The sequence below is a fragment of the Schistocerca serialis genome, chromosome 11, assembly GCF_023864345.2.
Source record: "Schistocerca serialis cubense isolate TAMUIC-IGC-003099 chromosome 11, iqSchSeri2.2, whole genome shotgun sequence".
Lineage (NCBI taxonomy): Eukaryota > Metazoa > Arthropoda > Insecta > Orthoptera > Acrididae > Schistocerca > Schistocerca serialis.
Window position 1 is genome coordinate 144,901,407 of NC_064648.1, and position 24,628 is coordinate 144,926,034.

Consider the following 24,628-nt stretch of genomic DNA (forward strand, 5'->3'; position numbering starts at 1 on the left):
TGTTGAATGCATTGTAGATAATGATGAAGGTCATGCATACATTATTTCTGCCATATTCTTGTACGTGGAACTCCAGTATGTGTAGAAATTCTGCATGTGCTTGTTGAAGGTCTATGTTCTGCTTCATGTGCACAAAGCTCATTTGTACATTCAAATGAGATATGACTGCTAGGAACTGCACCAGTCACACACAGTTTAGTGGAAACATGGGGAACAGTCTCGAATCTGGTACTCTGCAGTTCGGAAATCATCTTCCATATTCTTTACAATCAGCATCACCAGTGTTTCCATGCATTACAAAACCCATATACAAATACCATGTCGGCCTAATCAAACAATGGAAGATTGGAATGTAACATGTGGTTTCAGTTGTCTGAGACTACAGTCATTTATGTGAGGTGTGTGTGATTGTGTGTGTGTGTGTGTGTGTGTGTGTGTGTGTGTGTGAAAGCTTTAATTGTGAGAGCCATTTTTTCATGCCTCTCTGCAACTCAGCTTCTCTGCTATATCGGCCAAATCAGCATTTATTAATATGTAGAGCATGTTTAAGTGATACAGTAGAATTCACCAACAAATCACAATCACAATTAAAAATTTAAGTTACGTAAAATCAAGCACAATTTCACAACTTGAATTTCAGATAAAAATACTGTAGCACTAAATAAATGAAGCCATAGCAACTGGAGTACCAACAGGTAAAATGAACCACCAAATATATACTCCTGGTGAAGTTAGCACATTGCCTGATTATCAGTTGCAGCATGAAGATTCCACAAAAACAAACTGGTTGAATAATTGTACATTCACTTTCAAAACCTGCCATACAGACTATCTTCTCCACAAGCAAATAAATAGCTAAATGATCTTAGATTGCAGTTTTCCCTTATACGAACAAGTAACCATTACAAATAGGCAATTCTCTATTATAATTTTAACTTTTTTTGATTTAAAAATTCATAACCTCTTATAAAAATTTTTGTAAAATTTAGAAGTAAATAATTGTCATTGAAATATGTACATTCCAGTTTTAGTAATTCACTATTTTAATTACATACATTTACAGATGTTTCACTGTCAAAGTGGTTCATACAAAGAAATATCATTAAATTGTGTTAAAGGTTGTTAATGTTCAAAATGTGTACCTTTTGACTACAGCATTTTACCATGTTCTCCCAAGGCTTCTGTGTATCTTCTACAAAAATTGCAGCACATAAACAAATTTATGTCTCCCAGATTTGAAACTATTGAACTGATTGAACAGAAATATGTGTACACACCATTCTAGTTTGTACAAAATTGTAACTCTTTGTAAGAAATGAGATGATGAACTTTGTTCTTTGGAGTTAATCACTTTAGGTCAAATGGTATTACGTAATGATTAATATGTGTAACAGAAAAAAATGCAATAGTGAATGCACATCAGCATAATAAAAAATAATGTATTGCATAATTCGCTGGATGTGTGCATTATCTACGTTAACGTACTGAAAGCTTTGTATCAAGGTAATCAGGTAGATGCTGTATTTCTTGATTTCCGAAAAGCATTTGACTCAGTACCACACCAACACTTATTATCAAAAATACAATCATCTGGGATATCAAGTTAAATTTGTGACAGGACTGAGAACTTTTTGGTAGGGAGGATGCGACATGTTGTCTTGGATGTAGAGTCATCATCAGATGTAGAAGTAACTTTTGGGCATGCCTGAGGGAGGTGTGAAGGAACCCTTGCTGTTCGCATTGTATATTAATGAGCTTGCAGACAACATTAATCGTAAAATGAGGCTTACTGCAGGTGATGCAGTTATCTATAATGAGGTACTATCTGAGAGAAGCTGCATAAATATTCAGTCAGATTTTAATAAGATCTCAATGAGGTGCAAAGATTGGCAAGTTACTTTAAATGTTCAGAAATGTAAAATTTTGCACAGGTAATACTCTATGGCTATAATTTGGGGATATGAAATGGACTTACTACACAGGTTCAATTGTAAGTAAAGCTGGTGATAAACTTTGGTTTTTTGGTAGAATATGGGGGAAATGCAATCAATCTGCAAAGGAGATTGTTCACAGATCACTTGTGCAACCAGTTCTAGAATAGTGCTCAAGTGTGTGGGAACCATACTAGATAGGCCGAACACAAGATATTGAATGTATACAGAGATGGGCAGCACGAATGTTCACAGGTCTGTTTAATCCGTGGAAGAGTGTCACAGGGATACATAAGGAACTGAACTGGAAGTCTCTTGAAGATAGACGTAAACTAACCCAAAGAAGACTATGGACAAAGTTTCAAGAAATGGCTTTAAATGGTGCCTCTAGGAGTGTACTACAATCCCCTATGTATCACTCACATAGTGGTTATGAGGATAAGATTGGAACAATTACTGCATGCACAGAGGCATTCAGTCCATCATTATTCCCGCACTCCATATGTGAATGGAACAGGAAGAAACACTAAAAACTGGTACAATGGGATGTACCCTCTGCCATGCACTTCACAGTGGTTTGCAGACTATAGTGTGGATGTAGATATATGAATTGGTACCGGGTATTCCAGTAAGCTGTTGTCCCAATAAGCCAATTACACCTAAACCAGCTGTACCTCTGCAGCCAATGAAAATTGAATATACAAGGTGTACAACTTTGCTTCCACCTTTTTTACCCAACATTTGAGGCTTTAATGAAACAAATTGGTTACACATGTATCATTCAAAGTATTTTCCATCACTGGCCACTACTTTCTCCTCTCTTTTGGGCAGTGCATGAATCCCACATCGAAAAATTGTTCATCTTTTGAAGTGATCTATGAATCAATCCAATTTGTGACTTCTTCATGAGATCTGAAGTGTGGGTCAGCCAGGCCATGCGCCATTGATCTAAACAGGTGATAGTCTGAGGGGGAAATGTCTGGAGAATACAGTGGGTGGGGTAGGACTTCCCATTTAACATTTTCAAGTACATTTTGACTTCTTTTGCAGCGTGGGGTCAAGCGTTATCCTGCTGCAAAATCACTTTATCGTGCCTCTCACTGTATTGTGGCTGTTTTTCTTTTAATGCTCTGCTCAAAATGCATTAATTGCATTCAATAACGAGCACCAGTGATTGGTTCACTTGGTTTTAACACCTCGTAGTACACGACGCTGAGCTGGTCTCACCAAAAAAGCAAGGTCTTGGAGCCCTGAATATTCGATTTGCCCATTGATGTGGAAGCGTGGCCAGGGTATCCCTATGATTTTTTGTGTTTAGGGTTATTTTAATGAACCCATTTTTTGTTCCCGGTCACAATACGATGAAGAAATCCCTTCCGTTTTTGCCACTGAAGCAACTGTTCACAAACACACGAACACCATTCAACATCTCTCGGTTTCAGCTCACACGGGACCCAAGTTCCTTCTTTCTGAATCATGCCCATAGCCTTGAGACATTTTGAAACGGTTTGCTGTGTCACTCCCACTAATTTGCCAATTCTTCTTGAGTTTGACGCAAGTCTCCACTCAGCAATGTCTCCAATTCTGCATCTTTGAAAACATTCTCTCTTCCATCACTATGCCGGTCTACGACGTTAAAATCACCGTTCTTGAAGCCTCGAAACCGCTCACGACACATTCTTTCACTAATAGCGTCCTTACCGTATGTACTTGAGAACATTTGACTCAGCCCCTGTTTTCTTCATACTGAAACAAAACAGTAACAGAATTAGGCTCGTAAACTGACATTTCCAATCAAGAACAGCTTTATGATGCAGACACAAATCGACTAATGTTTAAATGATGTTATGTTGACCAAGGTCCAAGCTAGCTGCCTGACATCAGCGATCTGTTTCTTTCAACCGTTACTTACCACTGTCGCCACCAATCGGCAAACGGCGGAAGCAAAGTTGTACCCCTTGTACATTATAAGGAATATTTCACTCGAATTAATCTATACTACCGCACCTAAAATATTTACTATTCTTCCTGTAATTATAGAACAGGTCAGGATATTCCCAGACATATTAATGCACAGAGATGGGACAACTCGCCTGTAACTGATGAAACCTACGCTGTTGCAGAGACTTCCCCGAGGAAGAGGGGATCGCGGCAGTGCGGGAGGCGATCCGGCAGGGCATCAACTACATTGACACGGCGCCATTATATGGCCTCGGCAGGTCTGAAGAAGTTATTGGCAAGGTGAGGTTGAGCTGCACAGGCTTAATCGCTTAATCCTCTTGGCGAGGATGGAAGCTCTTATTGTCGCTTTTCTGTTTGTGAATTATATTTGCTTTTTAAAAATTGTACTGTCTGAAAAAAGAGATTTTTTTCTTTTCTTATTCTTTACTTAAACATGATTTGACACTTGTATATCATCATTGACACGAGAACCATCACCACCACCAGTTGCTTAGGCCGTGTTTGTGCTGAACCAAATGAACATTCACAGAGTCAGAGTTCACTATCATTTGATTGTGCCTGTAACAAGAGAGAAGACATAGAATGAGCTTATCATTATTCCAAAACTTTGCACTTCTGTCAGCTGGCACCTTTCACTGGCTTCTCATTACAGTTGACGAGGATATTTATATGCAAAACACTAATTACTGATGATGAACATAACCTGAGAAAACGCTAGCATTTTCTCTGTGGTTATTGGCAACTGAAAATCTTTGCATTAGTAGTTGTTTCACAGTTCATTAGCTGACACTTCTCAGATAGGTTTGATGTCTGCAATTACAACATGTGAAACACTTCAAGGATTTTATTAAGTATATATAAGGAAGATACTGTCAACAAAATATGATTAATGAAATGTGAAATGTACGTACTATGTGTCACTTAGACTACCTGTAAAATCTGCCAAGTAATTTGTTAGAGGGCAAGTAGTGTAACTGCCAGAAACCAGTTTTTATTTATTGGGTTATTATATAAAAAACATCTAAAATACCAGTGAGATATCAGGCATGTAATTGTTGCTACTGTCAATGTCATCAATGAGAATTATCAAGTCTTTTGAGTATTTTTAATTTTAGGCAACATAATACATATGTATTCATACTTGCTTGCTTTTAAGGAAATTTATTATACTGTTCCTTTTTAATGAAATGAAGTAATGATTTTGTTGTCTCTCTCGCATCCCCAGTTGAACCTTTTGTGGCTTCGGCAGTTTTCTGCCAATCATATCTTTTCATCAATATTTGTGCTGTGGATCTCTTGGACTCCCACATTCTTCTATCACTAGCATTACACATTACAATTTCTGCAGACCACACCATCACTTACCGTACACCTTTTGTGTGCAAAACAGCAGAGAAAAGATTACTTTAGTGCTTGGTCAATGCTGAGGGAATGCGAACTTCTATTGTGTTTCACTGAAAGACCAACACCACTGCAACACGAGTGAACATCAGTGAATGCAAACCGTATTTGACCTGTAACACTACCAACCTGATTTGGTTACCTCTTAAGTCTTGTAGACCTCCTCCTACTGCTAAGCTCCTGATGAGTATTTTGTATTTTAAGCAGTTATTAAATAATGGTACACAAAGCTGTCAAAAATAAATTTCATTCTCTTCTCATATTTTTTATACTAAACACTAAAGATCAGCGCAAGTAGTAACTGTGTCAGTTACAGGGTGTTCAAAAAGTCTCTCCGCAGTGCCGTATGATTGTTAGCTGCCCGTGCCATATGATTGTTCGCCTGCCTGGGTTACTTCCCTTCAAGTGGACTCTCCCAATATTCCACTGTTTCGTTGATCTCAGCCAGCGTCAGTAGTATCATTGGTGTGTGTTGTTACGTGTTGACGTGAACATTTAAGTTTAGTTCGTTTGTTTAATTTTTGTCAGTGTTAAAATGCTAACATTGAAGAACGTGTGTTTTTAGTCGAACAAGTGTTCAGAGCTGGCGATAAATACACAGCTTCAGTTCATCAAACATTTAATTCAGTTTTCCCAGAGATAACACTCCCACATCACGATACTGTGCGAGATTTGATTAACAAATTTCGAAGTAAGGGTTCAGTGACAGATGCACCGAGAAGTGGTCATTTAGCATTTTGTCTGATTATAAACTACTTGATATTTCTCATAAAATGTCCATGAGTCCAAATAAGTCAGTAAGAAAACTTGCCCATGAAATCTATGTTAGTGTCGGAATGGCCCACACAGCTGTAAGGAAAAAATTAGAACTTTTCCCATACAAAATGACTGTTGTGCAAGAACTGAAAAATACTGATCATGGCAAGAAACTGCATTATTGTCAATGGTTCAAAAATTTCGTTCAACAAAATGGAAGGGATATTCTTAATGAAATGTTTTTTACTGATGAGGCATGGTTTCATTTATCTGTGTACATGAACTCGCAAAATTCTCATATGTGGCGTACTGCAAATCCATTATGTATTCATGAGGGACCACTTCATTCTGTGAAAATAGGAGTTTGGATTGCAGTTTCTAGATGTCAGATTGTTGGTCCCATATTTTTCAATGAAACAATAAACAAACAATGATACTGCAGTGAATTTCATTTCGGTATATTCACTGCGGCATACGGCATGTGGGCTAACAATCATACGGCACTGCGGAGAGACGTTTTGAACACCCCATATAATAGCATGGGTCAGCAACTCATATAGCCTGTGGTTATCTAACAAATATTCACAAGTGGTAACGCAGACAGCTAACTTAGCAACTCTGTTCCTTCAGTGCTGGATGGCAAATGAATGGTACTGGCTGAAGTGGAACTGACAATGAAGTTCACACACGGAGCACTGGGCGAGGACTGAGTGACACTTACTTCTATACACTTTAACTGCTCAACCATGATTGGCTGTGCCTGTATAAAGATAAGCATTGTACATTCATTACAAAATGGTAAAATACCCAGTAATTACTTCTTCAATAATAATATAAAAGGCAGGAAATGTAAGTAATAAGTATGCACATTGCACAGTGAAGTATAAGGGGTATTCAAAAAGAAATGAGCCAGAGGCATAATTACAGAAACCAGTACATGTATGTTAGAAGTATTGACCCTGGCTGTTGAGACACTTGAGTGAGTGAGTGAGAGAGAACTGTGCAAGGAAATCTAGCAAAAACAAAAGTGCACAGTGTAATATCACTCTTCTACTGTAAAGTTTACGTAACTTCACCTAGAAACTCAATTTTAACACTGTCTACCTCCACAGGGAGGAAATGTACCATTGCTGGCAGAAGTCTGATAAACTTTGCAGATTAAAACTGAATGAGTCTGCAATGTGAATTATCAGTTTTGTTAAATTTCATCACACACTTGTGCTTCAAAAATGATAGGGCATCCACTTGTCAGTATATTAGCAGTTATCAAAAAAAGTCACACGGCTGCATTCTGATAAGTTCATTGAACACCGCAGCAAATATTCGGCTTTGTGTAAAAGAATTGGTCAGCCAGTGTTCCTAATGTTTGCCCACTGCTACCTGTTCTGCAGGCCCTGAAGGGCATCCCTCGGAAGGCGTACTACATCGCCACCAAGGTCGCGCGCTATTCGATGGAAGACCCACGCACCATCTTCGACTTCTCTGCACAGAAGACGAGGGAGAGCTTTGCGAAGAGCCTCGAGCTGCTGCAGCTGGACTACGTAGACGTCATACAGGTGATGAGTCTCCTCCTAAGTTACAGTTAGAAACAGTGAAAGGGGAGGTTAGGTGCCTACCTGTTTGTTGGAACAGGGAGAAATCATTTTATTTTATGGGCAATGTTGGTGTTACTTTTTGTCACTTTTTGTGTATTTTCCAATGGCCTGGTTTTGAAGAACTACTGTATGTTCTTTATGTCATTGTTTTTCATTGCTATGCTAAAGCGAAAAATATAGTTACCATTTACATTATGCTTATTGGCATCATACTTATCACATTAGAAGATAAACAAGCATGTACATTATACCTATTATTATATCAAATTAATGGGATCGAACAAGGTGGTGCAGTGGTTAGCACACAGAACTCGCATTTGAGGGGACGACAGTTCAAATTCCAATCCAACCATAGAAATCTAGGTTTTCCAGGATTTCACTAAATTACTCCAGGCAAATGTCGGAATAGTTCCTTTCAAAAGAGCACTGCCAATTTCTTTCATCATCCTTCCATAATTCAAGCTTCTGCTCCATCTCTAATGACCTCACTGTTGTCAGAATGTAAGACTCACACCACTTAAAGTTTCCAAAAAGAAAGCATTGTCATAACCCAAAGCTCGGTGAGTCACTATTCGATTTATCCATCAGTGCTTGACTAGTGTTAAAGCTTCGCAAAATCTGTATTATAATGAGAAAGACGAATTGCCTTAAACACAACAGAAGGCATTTGATGATGTCGCCCTTCATCACTGGCATGGCAGGTTCCATTTCCCTCAAATTCTGAAGGGATTTGTATCCCGGTTTCATCGCCAAAAATTCATTTTCCCCTATTAATGGAGCCATCTTAAAAGTTGGAATAGAAGTTACAGTCTTATCTGCCAACACCACATTTCCCGAAACTTTTGCACAACAAATTGTACTAAAAAAGTGAATGTAAAGTTAAAGTGATGTATTTGCTCGTTTTTCGCATTTATACTTGTATTGTATGGAGATAAACATTTTAATTGATGCATTGCTCTAATATCTCTAAAAAAACATGACATTTATGGCAAGATTTGTGATGCAAAAGGATAAAAAATGTGACATCATAGAATAAAAATGTTACCAGAGTAGAGTTCATTGAAAGTAGAGTATATTCGTGTGATATCATATTCTAATGTGGACAATGGACTGTCACTTTAAAGTCATGCACAAACCTCAGCCATAAACCAAAAATTCAGTATCCAATTTCAACACAAAATAACTAAGAAGTTATTAATAATACAAGTAATCTGCCACCCTTTCATTTCCAACATTTTTATATAGAATAGGGATAATGCCATATTTCGTAACTTTTGAAAATATAATGAAACTCTTATTTTACATTTTCATGCTGTCAACACATAAAAAATGCAAAATTGAGGAAAAAACGCAGAATCCACGAAAATGTTAAAACCCCCAAAATACCAGCAAAAATATATGTAATTGACATAGATGATTAAAAATTGTAATCCTCTCCAATACATTGTATAAAATCTACATATGTGAAGGAAATTAAATGTTCACCACAGTGTTTATACAAAATTAGTGGTAATGAGTTTCACCTGATGGGTAAGAGCAGGTAAAAACTCTTCAAAAAAATGAAATCGCTATCTGGGTACAAGGTAATTGAGCTATTTTCCGACGTGATATGATCACAAATTATATGTCAAAACACATGTTTTTGAGAGATCTTTCCTTTGTGATCACCCAGAGAAAAGCAGAAATTGATGAACATCTACATCTACATCCATACTCCGCAAGTCACCTGACGGTGTGTGGCGGAGGGTACCTTCAGTACCTCTATCGGTTCTCCCTTCTATTCCAGTCTTGTATTGTTCGTGGAAAGGAGGATTGTTGGTATGCCTCTGTGTGGGCTCTAATCTCTCTGATTTTATCCTCATGGTCTCTTCGCGAGATATACGTAGGAGGGAGCAATATACTGCTTGACTCTTCGGTGAAGGTATGTTCTCAAAACTTTAACAAAAGCCCGTACCGAGCTACTGAGCGTCTCTCCTGCAGAGTCTTCCACTGGAGTTTATCTATCATCTCCGTAACGCTTTTGTGATTACTAAATGATCCTGTAACGAAGCGCGCTGCTCTCTGTTGGATGTTCTCTATCTCTTCTATCAACCCTATCTGGTACGGATCCCACACTGCTGAGCAGTATTCAAGCAGTGGGCGAACAAGCATACTGTAACCTAGTTCCTTTGTTTTCGGATTGCATTTCCTTAGGATTCTTCCAATGAATCTCAGTCTGGTATCTGCTTTACCGACAATCAACTTTATATGATCATTCCATTTTAAATCACTCCTAATGCATACTTCCAGATAATTTATGGAATTAACTGCTTCCAGTTCCTGACCTGCTATTTTGTAGCTAAATGATAAGGGATCTATCTTTCTATGTATTTGCAGCACATTACACTTGTCTACATTGAGATTCAATTGCCATTCCCTGCACCATGTGTCAATTCGCTGCAGATCCTCCTGCATTTCAGTACAATTTTCCATTGTTACAACCTCTCGATACACCACTGCATCATCTGCAAAAAGCCTCAGTGAACTTTTGATGTCATCCACAAGGACGTTTATGTATATTGTGAATAGCAATGGTCCTATGACACTCCCTTGCGGCACACCTGAAATCACTCTTACTTCAGAAGACTTCTCTCCATTGAGAATGACATGCTGCGTTCTGTTATCTAGGAACTCTTCAATCCAATCACACAATTGGTCTGATAGTCCATATGCTCTTACTTTGTTCATTAAACGACTGTGGGGAACTGTATCGAACACCTTGCGGAAGTCAAGAAACACGGCATCTACCTGTGAACCAGTGTCTATGGCCCTCTGAGTCTCGTGGACGAATAGCACGAGCTGGGTTTCACATGACCGTCTTTTTCGAAACCCGTGCTGATTCCTACAGAGTAGATTTTTAGTCTCCAGAAAAGTCATTATACTCGAACATAATACGTGTTCCAAAATTCTACAACTGATCAACAAGAGATATAGGTCTATAGTTCTGCACATCTGTTCGACGTCCCTTCTTGAAAATGGGGATGACCTGTGCCCTTTTGCAATCCTTTGGAACGCTATGCTCTTCTAGAGACGTACAGTACACCGCTGCAAGAAGGGGGGCAAGTTCCTTCGCATACTCTGTGTAAAATCGAACTGGTATCCCATCAGGTCCAGCAGCCTTTCCTCTTTTGAGTGATTTTAATTGTTTTTCTATCCCTCTGTCATCTATTTCGATATCTACCATTTTGCCATCTGTACGACAATCTAGAGAAGGAACTACAGTGCAGTCTTCCTCTGTGAATGAGCTTTGGAAAAACACATTTAGTATTTCGGCCTTTAGTCTGTCATCCTCTGTTTCAGTACCATTTTGGTCACAGAGTGTCTGGACATTTTGTTTTGATCCACGTACCGCTTTGACATAAGACCAAAATTTCTTAGGATTTTCTGCCAAGTCAGTACATAGAACTTTACCTTCGAATTCATTGAACGCCTCTCACATAGCCCTCCTCACACTACATTTCGCTTCACGTAATTTTTGTTTGTCTGCAAGGATTTGGCTATGTTTATGTTTGCTGTGAAGTTCCATTTGCTTCTGCAGCAGTTTTCTAACTCAATTGTTGTACCACGGTGGCTCTTTTCCATCTCTTACGATCTTGCTTGGCACATACTCATCTAACGCATATTGTACGATGGTTTTGAACTTTGTCCACTGATCCTCAACACTATCTGTACTTGAGACAAAACTTTTGTGTTGAGCCGTCAGGTACTCTGTAATCTGCTTTTTGTCACTTTTGCTAAACAGAACGTGGTCAATTAAACTGAAAACTGTGAAGTATGGTGAAAAGCGTTGGAATCTAACATTTGGTGGGGTGTGTTTTCCTTCTGTAGCCAGTGGCAGTGCAGCATACTGGCATATTGCTTGTAAAATTTTCCTTGTTCATTGTGCTAAGGGCATAGTTTGTTTGCTTTCAGATGAGTTAAGGAAGTGATGTTAAAATGATGGAGGCAAGCATTCACGGTGTACGTCGATATGTCGATTGCCAAATACAAATCGAGTTGTCATGAGTGGGGTAGTACTGTTATTAACACATTGGACCCGCATTTGGGAGTACGACAGTTCAAACCCGCCTCCGACTGTTCCAATTTAGGTATTTTGAGATTTTTCTTGAATTGTTTAAGGCAAATGCTGGGATTGTTCCTTTGAAAGGACATGGCCACTATCCTTTTTTATCCTTCCCTAATCTGTGCTTATGGTCCATCTCTAATGACCTCGTTGTCAGCGGTATGTTGAACACGAATCACCACATTCTCTTCCTACTCCAGTTATGTGCAGAGGAGATGCAGGTTGTAGTTAAAGGCTTTGAGACAGAGCTGTCCCAAAATATATGTTAATATACAGTTCTGACTAATGGATAACAGAACTGAGATTATCAGGATGCACTTTGAATATTTCCCACACAAGTCTACACAATGACAGTCAACATTTTTGGAACTGTAGTAACTGAGTGATGTTTTTTGAACAGGTAGTAGTCTGTGCCTTGAAATGCTGGTTAGCTCCATGCAGAAGAGGGTTTGGGGTGTGGGTTCTACAGGGTACAGCTGTTATGGGCCTCCCAGAGGCTCATTTCCTTAGGCCCAGTCATTCTACATCAGATCTACGTCACAAGCAGAACTTCAGAGATGCCATATTGATTTTGCTGTACTCATAATAGGTTTTTTTCACATTATAACTTATGTCCTATGAATATGCGCTGTTTCAAAGCATCGGACCATTAACAATTTTTTGAAAATGTGTGATTATAGATACATCTTATTGAAAGAAAATGACAGAAAACATCATGTTGATGGCTAAAGAATTTTCATATTTGGTTGTTTATATATTATAGCTTGCATGGTATGAAAGTACATCACTTCAAGGCAATGGTGCATTGAAGATGTATTGAAATCCATCATTCTTATTACAATTACTATAACTTAATGTCAGTTAATGACATATTGGTGATGAATGCCTTAACAGGGCCAAATAAGTAAGGCATGTGTGCATTGAACTGCATTGTAGTATAATTGTTTGAGACACCAACTAAAGATGTCAGTGTTAGATCCTCCTTTCTCCAAATTTTTTTTATTCACCATCACATTTTCTAAAAGAATCTGAGACTTCCTTATTAACTCTATCACTGCTGTGGATATGGATACAAATGCTGCTACACCATTCCCCAGGTGCTGAGGATGTGTACACATGCGCTGCTTGGGTTTTTCTACGGTGCTACGGATGTCTGTATGCACCCTGAGTTGCCAACCTCTCACTCCTGTGGACGGGTTACTTCCATATCTCAGTGAATAAAAAAGTTTCGAGTGTTTATCACACAACATATTTGCCTCATTGTGTGCTATCATTTTCTAAAAACCTTGTTTCAATGTCACGAATTGTTTGAAATTTGACGATTGTTATGAGCACATGAATCACGATGCCCAAGGATGTGAATAGGCATATCTCACACAACCATCCGTCGGATATAAAACTCAACAACTCGAAATGACCTGATACCATTCAGCTCTCAATTTTAAATAAAATTCAAAATTTTATCTACATTTCATTCACTGCAAAGTATGAGCTTAAGTCAACCATATGCAATGTTTATACAGTGTGTTTTTATCTATGCAAACTCTTTAAGATTTCATGCAATGTTTTACTTACTCTGATGCAGTGCAGCAAATATGACAGATAACGAAAAGAAATTCAATTATTTATCGGGTGAGGATATCCGACTGTAAGGTGTGCAAAAATCAAATTTTCTCACATTACAGTTTTCAAAAAATTGGATGACAAGTATTTCATACTACTCAGAATGTCATCTCTCAGCACAGGTACCAACATTTGGTGAGCAGTGCAGCCAGAACAAAAGTCGCCCTCAGCATATAATGCGGAGAGCATGTCTGTTGCTGTGAAAGGGTTTTAATAGAAGTGTGTTCTGTAATATGGAATGTTATGTACAAATAAGATATCTCTCTTTCTCGCAGCAGTTGTTTGTTGCATTATGCAAATATGACAGGGAATAAGGACCAACGGACTACAAGATTGTTTCTGCGTCACTGCCTGATTTGATCACAATTCAGTATTCATACATTCATCCAAATATCACAATCACAGCACAAGAGCCATCATTTCACCGAAACATCACTGTTTAATCATGCAAACTTATAAATGCCACAGGTTGCACACACATAAAATATTAAACATATGAAGTTTAGAACTGAAAACATGAGAACATTAAGCTCCATCAGAGCTAAGATACACAGCATTAAAGATCTCTCTAAACGCGTCTTTTAGTAATCATTTGTTGCGATATAGTGTCAGGAAATGTGATACTGGCAGATAAATATGCTGTCTATAGCACTTATCTTCGAGTTAGCTTTTGATGATATTCAGCAGTTGATTATAATATGGAAAGAAGATACACAAAGTAAAATTGTGGCTATAGAGTGTTATTGCCCAGCCCCCTCCCATCTCATCAAATTTGCTTCATCAACAAAGACACCAACCACTTTCTCGAACGCCTGGAATCCTTACCCAATCTGTTACCCCCGGAAACCATCCTTGTAACCATTGATGCCACTTCCTTATACACAAATATTCCGCACATCCAGGGCCTCGCTGCGATGGAGCACTTCCTTTCACGCTGATCACCTGCCACCCTACCTAAAACCTCTTTCCTCATTACCTTAGCCAGCTTCATCCTGATCCACAACTTCTTCACTTTTGAAGGCCAGACATACCAACAATTAAAGGGAACAGCCATGGGTACCAGGATGGCCCCCTCGTATGCCAACCTATTCATGGGTCGCTTAGAGGAAGCCTTCTTGGTTACCCGGGCCTGCCAACCCAAAGTTTGGTACAGATTTATTGATGACATCTTCATGATCTTGACTCACAGTGAAGAAGAACTCCAGAATTTCCTCTCCAACCTCAACTCCTTTGGTTCCATCAGATTCACCTGGTCCTACTCCAAATCCCATGCCACTTTCCTTGACGTTGACCTCCACCTGTCCAATGGCCAGCTTCACACGGCTGTCCACATCAAACCCACCAACAAGCAACAGTACCTCCATTATGACAGCTGCCACCCATTCCACATCAAACGCTCCCTTCCCTACAGCCTAGGTCTTCGTGGCAAACGAATCTGCTCCAGTCCGGAATCCCTGAACCATTACACCAACAACCTGAAAACAGCTTTCGCATCTCGCAACTACCCTCCCGACCTGGTACAGAAGCAAATAACCAGAGCCACTTCCTCACCCCCTCAAAACCAGAACCTCCCACAGAAGAACCACAAAAGTGCCCCACTTGTGACACGATACTTTCCGGGACTGGATCAGACTCTGAATGTGGCTCTCCAGCAGGGATACGACTTCCTCAAATCCTGCCCTGAAATGAGATCCATCCTTCATGAAATCCTCCCCACTCCACCAAGAGTGTCTTTCCGCCGTCCACCTAACCTTCGTAACCTCTTAGTTCATCCCTATGAAATCCCCAAACCACCTTCCCTACCCTCTGGCTCCTACCCTTGTAACCGCCCCCGGTGTAAAACCTGTCCCGTGCACCCTCCCAACACCACCTACTCCGGTCCTGTAACCCGGAAGGTGTACATGATCAAAGGCAGAGCCACGTGTGAAAGCACCCATGTGATTTACCAACTGACCTGCCTACACTGTGAAGCTTTCTATGTGGGAATGACCAGCAACAAACTGTCCATTCGCATGAATGGACACAGGCAGACAGTGTTTGTTGGTAATCAGGATCACCCTGTGGCTAAACATGCCTTGTGCATGTCCGGGTTATCTGGATACTTCCCACTAACATCAACCTATCCGAACTCTGGAGATGGGAACTTGCCCTTCAATATATCCTCTCTTCCCGTTATCCAACAGGCCTCAATCTCTGCTAATTTCAAGTTGCCGCCACTCATACCTCACCTGTCATTCAACAACATCTTTGCCTCTGCACTTCCGCCTCGACTGACATCTCTGCCCAAACTCTTTGTCTTTAAATATGTCTGCTTGTGTCTGTATATGTGTGGATGGATATGTGTGTGTGTGTGCGAGTGTATACCCGTCCTTTTTTCCCCCCTAAGGTAAGTCTTTCCGCTCCTGGGATTGGAATGACTCCTTACCCTCTCCCTTAAAACCCACATCCTTTCATCTTTCCCTCTCCTTCCCTCTTTCCTGACAAAGCAGCCGTTGGTTGCGAAAGCTAGAATTTTGTGTGTATGTTTGTGTTTGTTTGTGTGTCTATCGACCTGCCAGCGCTTTCTTTTGGTAAGTCACATCACCTTTGTTTTTAGATATATTTTTCCCACGTGGAATGTTTCCCTCTATCATATTGATGTAAATAGAAATAGATAAAAAGTAGATGTTTGCTGTATTTCATAAAGTAATATAATTCACAGGCGCAGAACTGAAAAACCAGTAAAATGGCTAAATTAAGTAAATGTTATCAGTCCTCTGTGTCCTTTCTCTTTGCTCACATAACATCATGTGCCACAACACCATTACATCCCATGACGGTATGTACAGTTGACCCTAGAATGCTAATACTACTGATTTTCCAACAGGGAATTTTGGAATAGTACCACCACTTAGCTGTGGCTCTAAAAAAGGCTTGTACATGGATGTTTCTCGTGTGAAAGGATCAGCCGTCATTTCTCGATGCCCAGGATACGCCTGATTGCTTTTCTCAATCGTAATCTCCAGGGAGGCTTGTTTCGTGTACCTTAATAGTACCACTGATGGAGAGGAATTGGCAGTGGTCTGTGGCTTACCCAACCACATGTGATATGTAAGAACTGAATTAAACATGCTGTTCAGAAAATTGCACAAGGAAGCAGCAGCAGTTCTGGAACGTGCTGAGACTGACAAACACTTTCAACTGTCACAATGTAGTAGCCACCAGAAAGATCGCGGGAGGCGCACATTGGCACGGCGCGTCACGGACGGTAGTTGCCGCAAAACTTGATACAGCGAGGGAGATATCCAAGACAAGAAGAGAGCACGACATACCTCCGCATCGGAAACATGAAACGCCTGGAAATGCTGCCGAAGGCGATGTTCATATGCGTCCCAATCCTCCGCCGTCTCGTCATACGGGGGAAAGGGAGGAGGGAACGGCGCCGGAGCAGACGGCGTGGAGAGCAACGCCGGAAGCACTTGTTTCATGGTGGCCATGAGTTCCGTCTGCTGCGCAACCAAAACTCGCACCAAATCCTCCATGCCGTGGAGAAGCTGCGAAACCGGAACAACGACGCAACACGCGAAAGAACGACCCTACTCGTCGCCAATTGTGTAGTAACACTGTTCACGTTTACGTTGCACTGCACTTAGCGTAGACCGGGACTGTGTCCTAGGCATGCCCGATGTTAACTGACTGGGCACGGCCCGTGGTGCCGGAGTTGTTGTTGTCATGCCGGCAGAGGTCGCCTCCGGATTCTCGCGTGCCCTCTGGTGGACGGGACTCTACTTGCGGCAACTACCGTCCGTGACGCGCCGTGCCAATGTGCGCCTCCCGCGATCTTTCTGGTGGCTACTACACACAATATATTTGATGGGTGTTTACGCTGCCAGGATGAATTTTTACTTGACAGTAGACTGTGAGTGAGGTTTGGAAGGTGAGAGTTAAGCTGTGAAAAATGAAGCGCACATTTATATATGCCGTCAGCTGCTCTATAAATTTTGTTGGAATGTGCTGTTCTCAAGCTGTCAGTACTCACTGAGCTTGCTATAAGAGAAATTACACAGTAAAATTGCAATGCTGTAGCCTACAGGAAAGTGCAATGTGTATTTCACCACGGCAGTTCCAAAATTTTTACAGCAGTTGCAATATGAACGTAATGAGAGTAACTTGCACAGGTCTTGCAAGAAGTATATATGCCACCTTTTCAGTGGTAGTATAGATGTGTCCAATTATCAGAAATGTGTTACTGACATACAATATGAATAGAGATGTCTGCCTATTTAAGGGTATGTAAGGCAGCTATGTTTAATACATTTGAATGCAAGATGCTGAAATAGATATTTGTCCAGTGCCAAAAGATGTCCACATATACCAGAACTATGAGGTGTGTCTGGAAAGGAAGTACCATTTTGGGGAAAAAAAACACATAAAAACATTTTGTGTATGTAGACTGAAATGGTGAGTGAAAAGTTGTACCAAGGCCAGGAGTCAAACCCGGGTCTCCTGCTTACTAGGCAGGTGCACTAGCCACTAAGCCACCTTGGCACAGTGATTCACACAAACAGAATTGCCAAGACTGAGACTTGAACTCGGGACCTTTGCCTTTCGTGGGCAAGTGCTCTACCAACTGAGCTACCCAAGCACAACTCACGCCCCGTCCTCATAGCTCTAATTCCGCCAGTACCTCATTTCCTACGTTCCAAACTTCACAGAAGCTTTCCTGCGAACCTTGGTAGCTCAGTTGGTAGAGCACTTGCCTGCGAAAGGCAAAGGTCTCGAGTTTGAGTCTCGGTGCGGCACACAGTTTTAATCTGCCAGGAACTTTCATATCAGTGCACACTCCACTGTAGAGTGAAAATTTCATTCTAGAAACAACCCCCAGGCTGTGGGTAAGCCATGTCTCCGCAATATCCTTTCTTTCGGGAGTGCTGGTTCTGCAAGGTTCGCAGGAGAGCTTCTGTGAAGTTTGGAAGGCAGGAGACGAGGTACTTGCGGAATTAGAGCTGTGAGGATGGGGCATGAGGTGTGCTTGGGTAGCTCAGTTGGTAGAGCACTTGCTCACGAAAGACAAAGGTCCTGAGTTCGAGTCTCGGTCCGGCGCACACAGTTTTAATCTGCCAGGAAGTTTCATATCAGCGCACACTCCGCTGTAGAGTGAAAATTTAATTCTATAATTGCCAAGGCTCTCCATGTTCTGGAATAGCACCTCAGCACTGGACGTAAATGGGGATCCAGCCAGAAACCCAGGTGCAGGTACCTGCAAATGAAATGACACAATTTCAGGGATTTTACTTGTCTCATAGAGATATGATTTAATGTATGAATTGGACCAAGGAGGGAGGCATGCCAAGATAATCCGTGCTGTTGTGTGAACCAGTGTGCTTAGTGGCTAATGCACCTGCCTAATGAGTACGAGGCCTGAATTCGATTTCTGGCCTCGGTACAAATTTTCACTTGCCATTTCAGTCTAGATGCGTAAAATCATATCTGTATGAGACCAGTAAAGTCTCTGAAATTGTGTCATTACATTAAAACATTTTTTTTTCAAACCAGAATTTATTTTTACAAGAATTATTTTTCTACATAATTACCATCATTGGTCACACATTTGTCATAGTGGGAAACCAACCTTTCTGTCTCCTGTCTCCTCTTCATAGAAAGACACCAACAGTAAAGACAGCCACTGCTGACAATGTTTCTTGCATCATCATCGCTATCAGAGCGTCTTCCTCGAAAATCACACTTCAAGTTCAAGAACAAGGGGTAGTCAGGTGCAAGATTGGGTTGTATGACAGGTGATTGAATTGCTCCTAACCGAATTGCTGAATAAGATGTTGAATGGGGGGTGGGGGGGGGGGAGGGGGGGGGGAGGGCATGCATTGTAATGAAGCAGCACAAACTGAGCATTCCGCACCTTTTTATTTTGAATTGTACATCAAAGTTTTCTCAGTGTTTCACAGTATTGTACCACATTGATTGTTTCACCTCTGAGAAGGAACAGAATGCCCTGTCTGTCCCAGAACACAGTGCACCTGATTTTTGTGCTGACAAAGTTGTTTTGAAGTTTTGTTTTTTGAGGGTTCATGAGTGCCTCCACTGTGTCGACTGTTGTTTTCATTCTGGAGCAACATGACAAATCTATGTTTCATTACTGGTCACAATTCTGTTTAAGAATTCGTCTCCCCCATCACTGTATCAGGTAATCACTGCCAAATCGCTTCATTTGGTGGACATCCGTAAGCGTTTTCGGAACACAATGGGAACACAACTTGCTAAAATTTATGCAATTTATGACAATCTCGTGCAAAACAATTTTTGAAATTTTTGGGAAGTCATTACAAAGCATTCGTATTGTGAACACCTCTTTTCACACAAACCCTCACTGGCAACAGAAGGCTGCCCGCTCCGTGCATCATTGAATTGTCCCACCCAATTTCTCAACATTCCATTAGTAATTAAGTTTCGCCATAAATCTACACAAGCTGACAATAGATTTCAGCTGGCTTAACATTCTTTGCATTCAGAACCTGTATTACAGAACGCACTTCACAGTTGGAGGGCTTAGAGATTGTCTTAAACCTTTTTAACTATCACTAACAAATGTAAATGTGTCACAACCCAGCAGCAGTGGAATGACAATGGATCAGAGACAAGTGTGAGTGTGCAGAACTGCGAGCCTAGTGGTGTGATGGCAGTAGAATGAAACAGTACTTACTTTCCAGACACAGCTCGTAGTAACACACTCCAACAGAGTACAACAGCTGATGGTGTACATAAACGTTTCCTTCATTGAACGTATTACAAATGTGGAGCGCCACCTTGCAAGTGTGGGTCACGAGTTGTGTTCGCATAGCTCTGTCAGTAGAGCACCCACAGGTGAAAGGCTAAGGTTCCAGGTTCAATCCTGGTCCACCGCACAGTTTTTCCGCCAGGAAGTTTCAGTACTGACATTGTCGTGTTCCTCTGCAAGTACGGAAACATCGCAGTACCTTTGACTTCAGTTGGTAAGTGAATAATTTTTCCCCTCTCGACATTTCCAGGTGCACGACTTGGATCTCGCTAACAAGCCGGACTTAGTTATCCGGGAGACTCTTCCGGTGCTGCAGGAGTTTGTAGCGGCAGGCAAGGCGAGGTTCATCGGCATCACGGGGTACCATCCGGAGGCCCTCCGGGAGATTATCGAGAAGAGCACCAGTGTGAAGGTGGACACGGTGCTGTCGTTCGCCAGAGACACTCTCCTAGATGACACACTCCAGCGGCACATGCCATTCTTCAAGGTATGTCCACCAGTCAGTTTTGATTCACGGTGCTTAACTTCACCCTCTGACTGTCGACAAGTAAACGTACATATTCTGCCGATCACTAAGTGTTGTCGTCAAGTTTGAGTACGGCCCCCAAGTTTACCTTCTGAGCTAGTGACAAGTTCACTCGGGCCTCCTCACCAACTCCTGAGTACTAATGGCAATTATAGATGTGTCACCACTCATGTCCTTCAGTCAGGGTGTATACAACCCGGGGCAACCGGGAGATCCGGGAAAAACCCGGGAATTTTTTCATCCGGGAGAAAACCGGGAAAAACCCGGGAATTGTTTAGAATTCCAGGAATTTTTCATTGTTTTCGTTTTCCGTTAAATTTCTGTGATTTCTGACTGTTAAGAACCAATACTTAAACTAAGGATATTACTGTATCCTGCTACTGCAGAATAATACTGCAGCAAGAAAACGTGAATGAGAGAAAAAAAATGAAAATAAAACTTTAGTTGCAAAGGAAATGCGCCACATACAACAACAAAACACAGTGCACATACAAGTGTCTGCCAACAGCACAGAGTGTCGAAGGCTTAGGAGGACTATGCAATGCTTCATAACAACAAATTGCCTCCGATGAGCGTGACAAGTCGTTTGAGCAGTTATGGGCGGGCTCTTGTGCATGCGCAGTTTAGTCGCGTATGCGTAGTACCTTCTCCCGCTTCTGGTTACCGAAGTGTGGCTGGGCGCCATTACCTAACATTGCCCCAGTTCGGGAATATAGTAAATCTGGGGCTGATGCACAGAGGAGTCAGAATTGTGGTGGGGAGGTGGGTCATCTCCACGTGACCCATCTTTACGTTCATTGATTTTGTTGTTTCGTCTTCGTTTATTGCTCTCACATTAAATGATGATGAAACAGATTTTTGTTGCTGGGAGCTATCAAATGAATTAAAATACGTTCGCTTAGTGACGGAAAGCAAAAATTTTATTACCACGTTTCTGACAGTCAAGAATTTAATCACCTTGCAGAAAAATCAAGTTATTTTTGTAGGTTTGCTAAAGATATTTGACTTTTATTAATCTTTTCTGCTGAGGCAGTCAATTTATTTGGAATGAAGAGTTTAGTTTCACACTCTTGGCTGGTTTCAACTGTTCACTGCATTTCAAGTCCGTGTATGGCATTATACCATAATAAAGAACCAAACATGAGATAATACAGCACGTACTCCAAGAAAATTTACATCCGAATATGGGCATACGAATGTGCACTTTAAGCCAAATTACGCATTTTAGTGTGGTTCGCGAAATTCCGGTGCTCTTGAAGTATCCTCTGATGTCTTGTTTCTTTTATGACATAATATAAGATCTTTTAATGTTTTACACGTACGAACATATGGGCTTCCTGCGTCATCGTAGCTGCGCAAGCGCGGTGACGCCTGTTATCTGGCGCTCTATGGCAACTGCTGAAACGAACCTATTTCTAACAGGTCGCAGGAAAATATTGCGAATGGTGGTTTGAAAAGCATTACATTCAAAGCAAATTTCCTTTTGCACAAGATGAACTGTGTGCGAGAATGTACGATGAATTTCTTAAATCACAAAGCGTTTGACTCACATTTAAAAATCAACTCTTTGAGGACGACCATTTGGAAGAATTTTGAGCCCAGATCAGACATTTACGTTGTTATTAAACATTTTACTGGCACATTTGTGTGATGTATCTTTATTTAAGCCATGAACTGTTCTTATTTGTGTGTTCGCGCTACTGAAGAGTGATCTTGCTATCGGTTGACTACGTCACGTGTCCTATGCTGTCATCAGGTGGCGAGATCAAGTGACATGAGCTATGACTGGCTTATAAATTGCATCGCAATCTTGATTTCAATGCTTCGGAAAGTGACATGCGGAGTTTGATGGAATTCAAATTCATACCTTTGTAATAGCCCCCCTCCCGGGAATTTCGTTTTCTGAAGTGCCGGGAAATTCTACGTTGGTATATAAAACCATAAACGTTCAAAGGATTGATGAGTTTTACAGTGCCGAAGAGTATATTGTCACTTAACAAAGAAAAAGTGTATTTTCACCCGGGAGAACGTGTATTTTTTACCGTGAAATCCGGGATTTTTTTTTTCTTTGTCCACGTATACACCCTGCTCAGTGCTGTTGGTGAGTAGGTTTTCACAGTCCTGGCCTCTAAGTTGTATTGGGATACCTTGTAGTGCTCTCGTTTTGTCGAATTTGACATCACTTTACATCTTACCGTTCACAACAATTGACATCACAGCATTTTTTTCATCTATCTACAAAGAGAATGACAGGATGTCATAGTTGAAAGTTTATTTCTTAGAGATCAACAGTATCCAGATACCCCCAAAAACATACGTCTTTCTCATATTAGGTGCATTTTGCTGCCACCTACTGCCAGGTACTCCATATCAGTCACCTCAGTAGTCATTATGAGAGAGCAAAATGGGGCACTCTGTGGGACTCACGGATTTCGAACATCGTCAGGTGATTGGGTGTCAGTTGTGTCATACATCTGTAAGCAAGATTTCCACACTCTGAAACATCCCTAGGTCCACTGTTTCTGATCTGATAGTGAAGTGGAAATGTGAAGGAATACGTAAAGCACAAAAGCATACAGGTCGACCTCATCTGTTGACTGACAGAGACCGCCGACAGTTGAAGAGGGTCGTAACGTGTAATAGGCAGACATCTATCCAGACCTTCACACAGGAATTGCAAACTGCATCGAGGTACACTGCAAGTACTATGACAGTTAGGCGAGAGGTGAGAAAACTTGGATTTCATGGTCGAGTGGCTGCTCGTAAGCCACACATCGTGCCGGTAAATGCCAAACGACACCTTGCTCAGTGGAAGGAGCATAAATACTGGATTATTGAACAGTGAAAAAACGTTTGTGGAGTGATGAATCATGGTACACAATGTGTCGATCCGATGGCACAGTGTGGGTATGGTGAATGCCCGGTGAATGTCATCCGCCAGTGTGTGTAGTGCCAACAGTAGAATTTGGAGGCGATGGTGTTATGGTGTGGTTATGTTTTTCATGGAGGGGGCTTGAACCCCTTGTTGTTTTGCATGGCACTATCACAGCACAGGCCTACATTGATGTTTTAAGCACCTTCTTGCTTCCCACTGTTGAAGAGCAATTCAGGGATGGCAATTGCATCTTTCAACACGATCGAGCACCTGTTCATAATGCACAGCCTGTGGCAGAATGGTTACACGACAATAACATCCCTGTAATGGACTGACCTGTACAGAGTCTTGACCTGAATCCCATAGAACACCTTTGTAATGTTTTGCAACGCCGACTTCGTGCCAGGCCTCACCAACCAACATCGATACCTCTCCTCAGTGCAGCACTCTGTGAAGTATGGGCTGCCATTCCCCAAGGAACCTTCCAGCACCTGATTGAAGGTATGCCTGTGAGAGTGGAAACTTTCATCAAGGCTAAGGATAGGCCAACACCATATTGAATTCCAGCTTTACCGACGGAGGGTGCCACGAACTTGTAAGTCATCACATAGTGTATTCAGGAAGAGCAACAGTGAGGACGAATTGTGTGATGTCACCGTAAGTGTTAACCCCTCCACAGATTCTGACAGCGACATTATAAGCCATCTGTGTCAGCAGGTGAAACACTACAGTTTTATGCTTCAACAAGAGAAGTAATTGATAGTTCTTCCAAATCTGAAAATGATAGTAACTTTCAAATTGGTTTATCAAAATCGAACTAGAAACTGTTGAAGGAAAAGTCATATTTACATTTATGGGAACTTGTTGGAACCATAAATTTGCACAAAAACTCAAAGTCAGAAATGTAATTTTTGATCTTCTTTCTTTCTTATTTTTCTAGTACTCCATCATCTTCTCTCCAGGTTTTCTTTCCATTCTTCTACTCATATGGTCCACATTTCTTATTCCTTCTGTCTTGAAATTCTTCAGAATTTAGTATTTTATTCTGAAAAAGTTTTTTCTTTCATTTCTAATTCTTTGATGAT

At 41.0% G+C, this 24,628-nt stretch overlaps 1 protein-coding gene across 1 annotated transcript in view; it reads left to right on the forward strand.

The window, feature by feature from the left end:
- Nucleotides 1-24,628, forward strand: part of LOC126427232 (uncharacterized) — a 96,892-nt gene that overhangs the window by 44,942 nt on the left and 27,322 nt on the right. Inside the window, exons 3-5 of the mRNA XM_050089469.1 lie at nt 4,055-4,172; nt 7,442-7,606; nt 20,393-20,629. Of these exons, the coding sequence (XP_049945426.1) occupies nt 4,055-4,172; nt 7,442-7,606; nt 20,393-20,629 (520 nt within the window). The remainder of the gene's footprint in view (nt 1-4,054; nt 4,173-7,441; nt 7,607-20,392; nt 20,630-24,628) is intronic.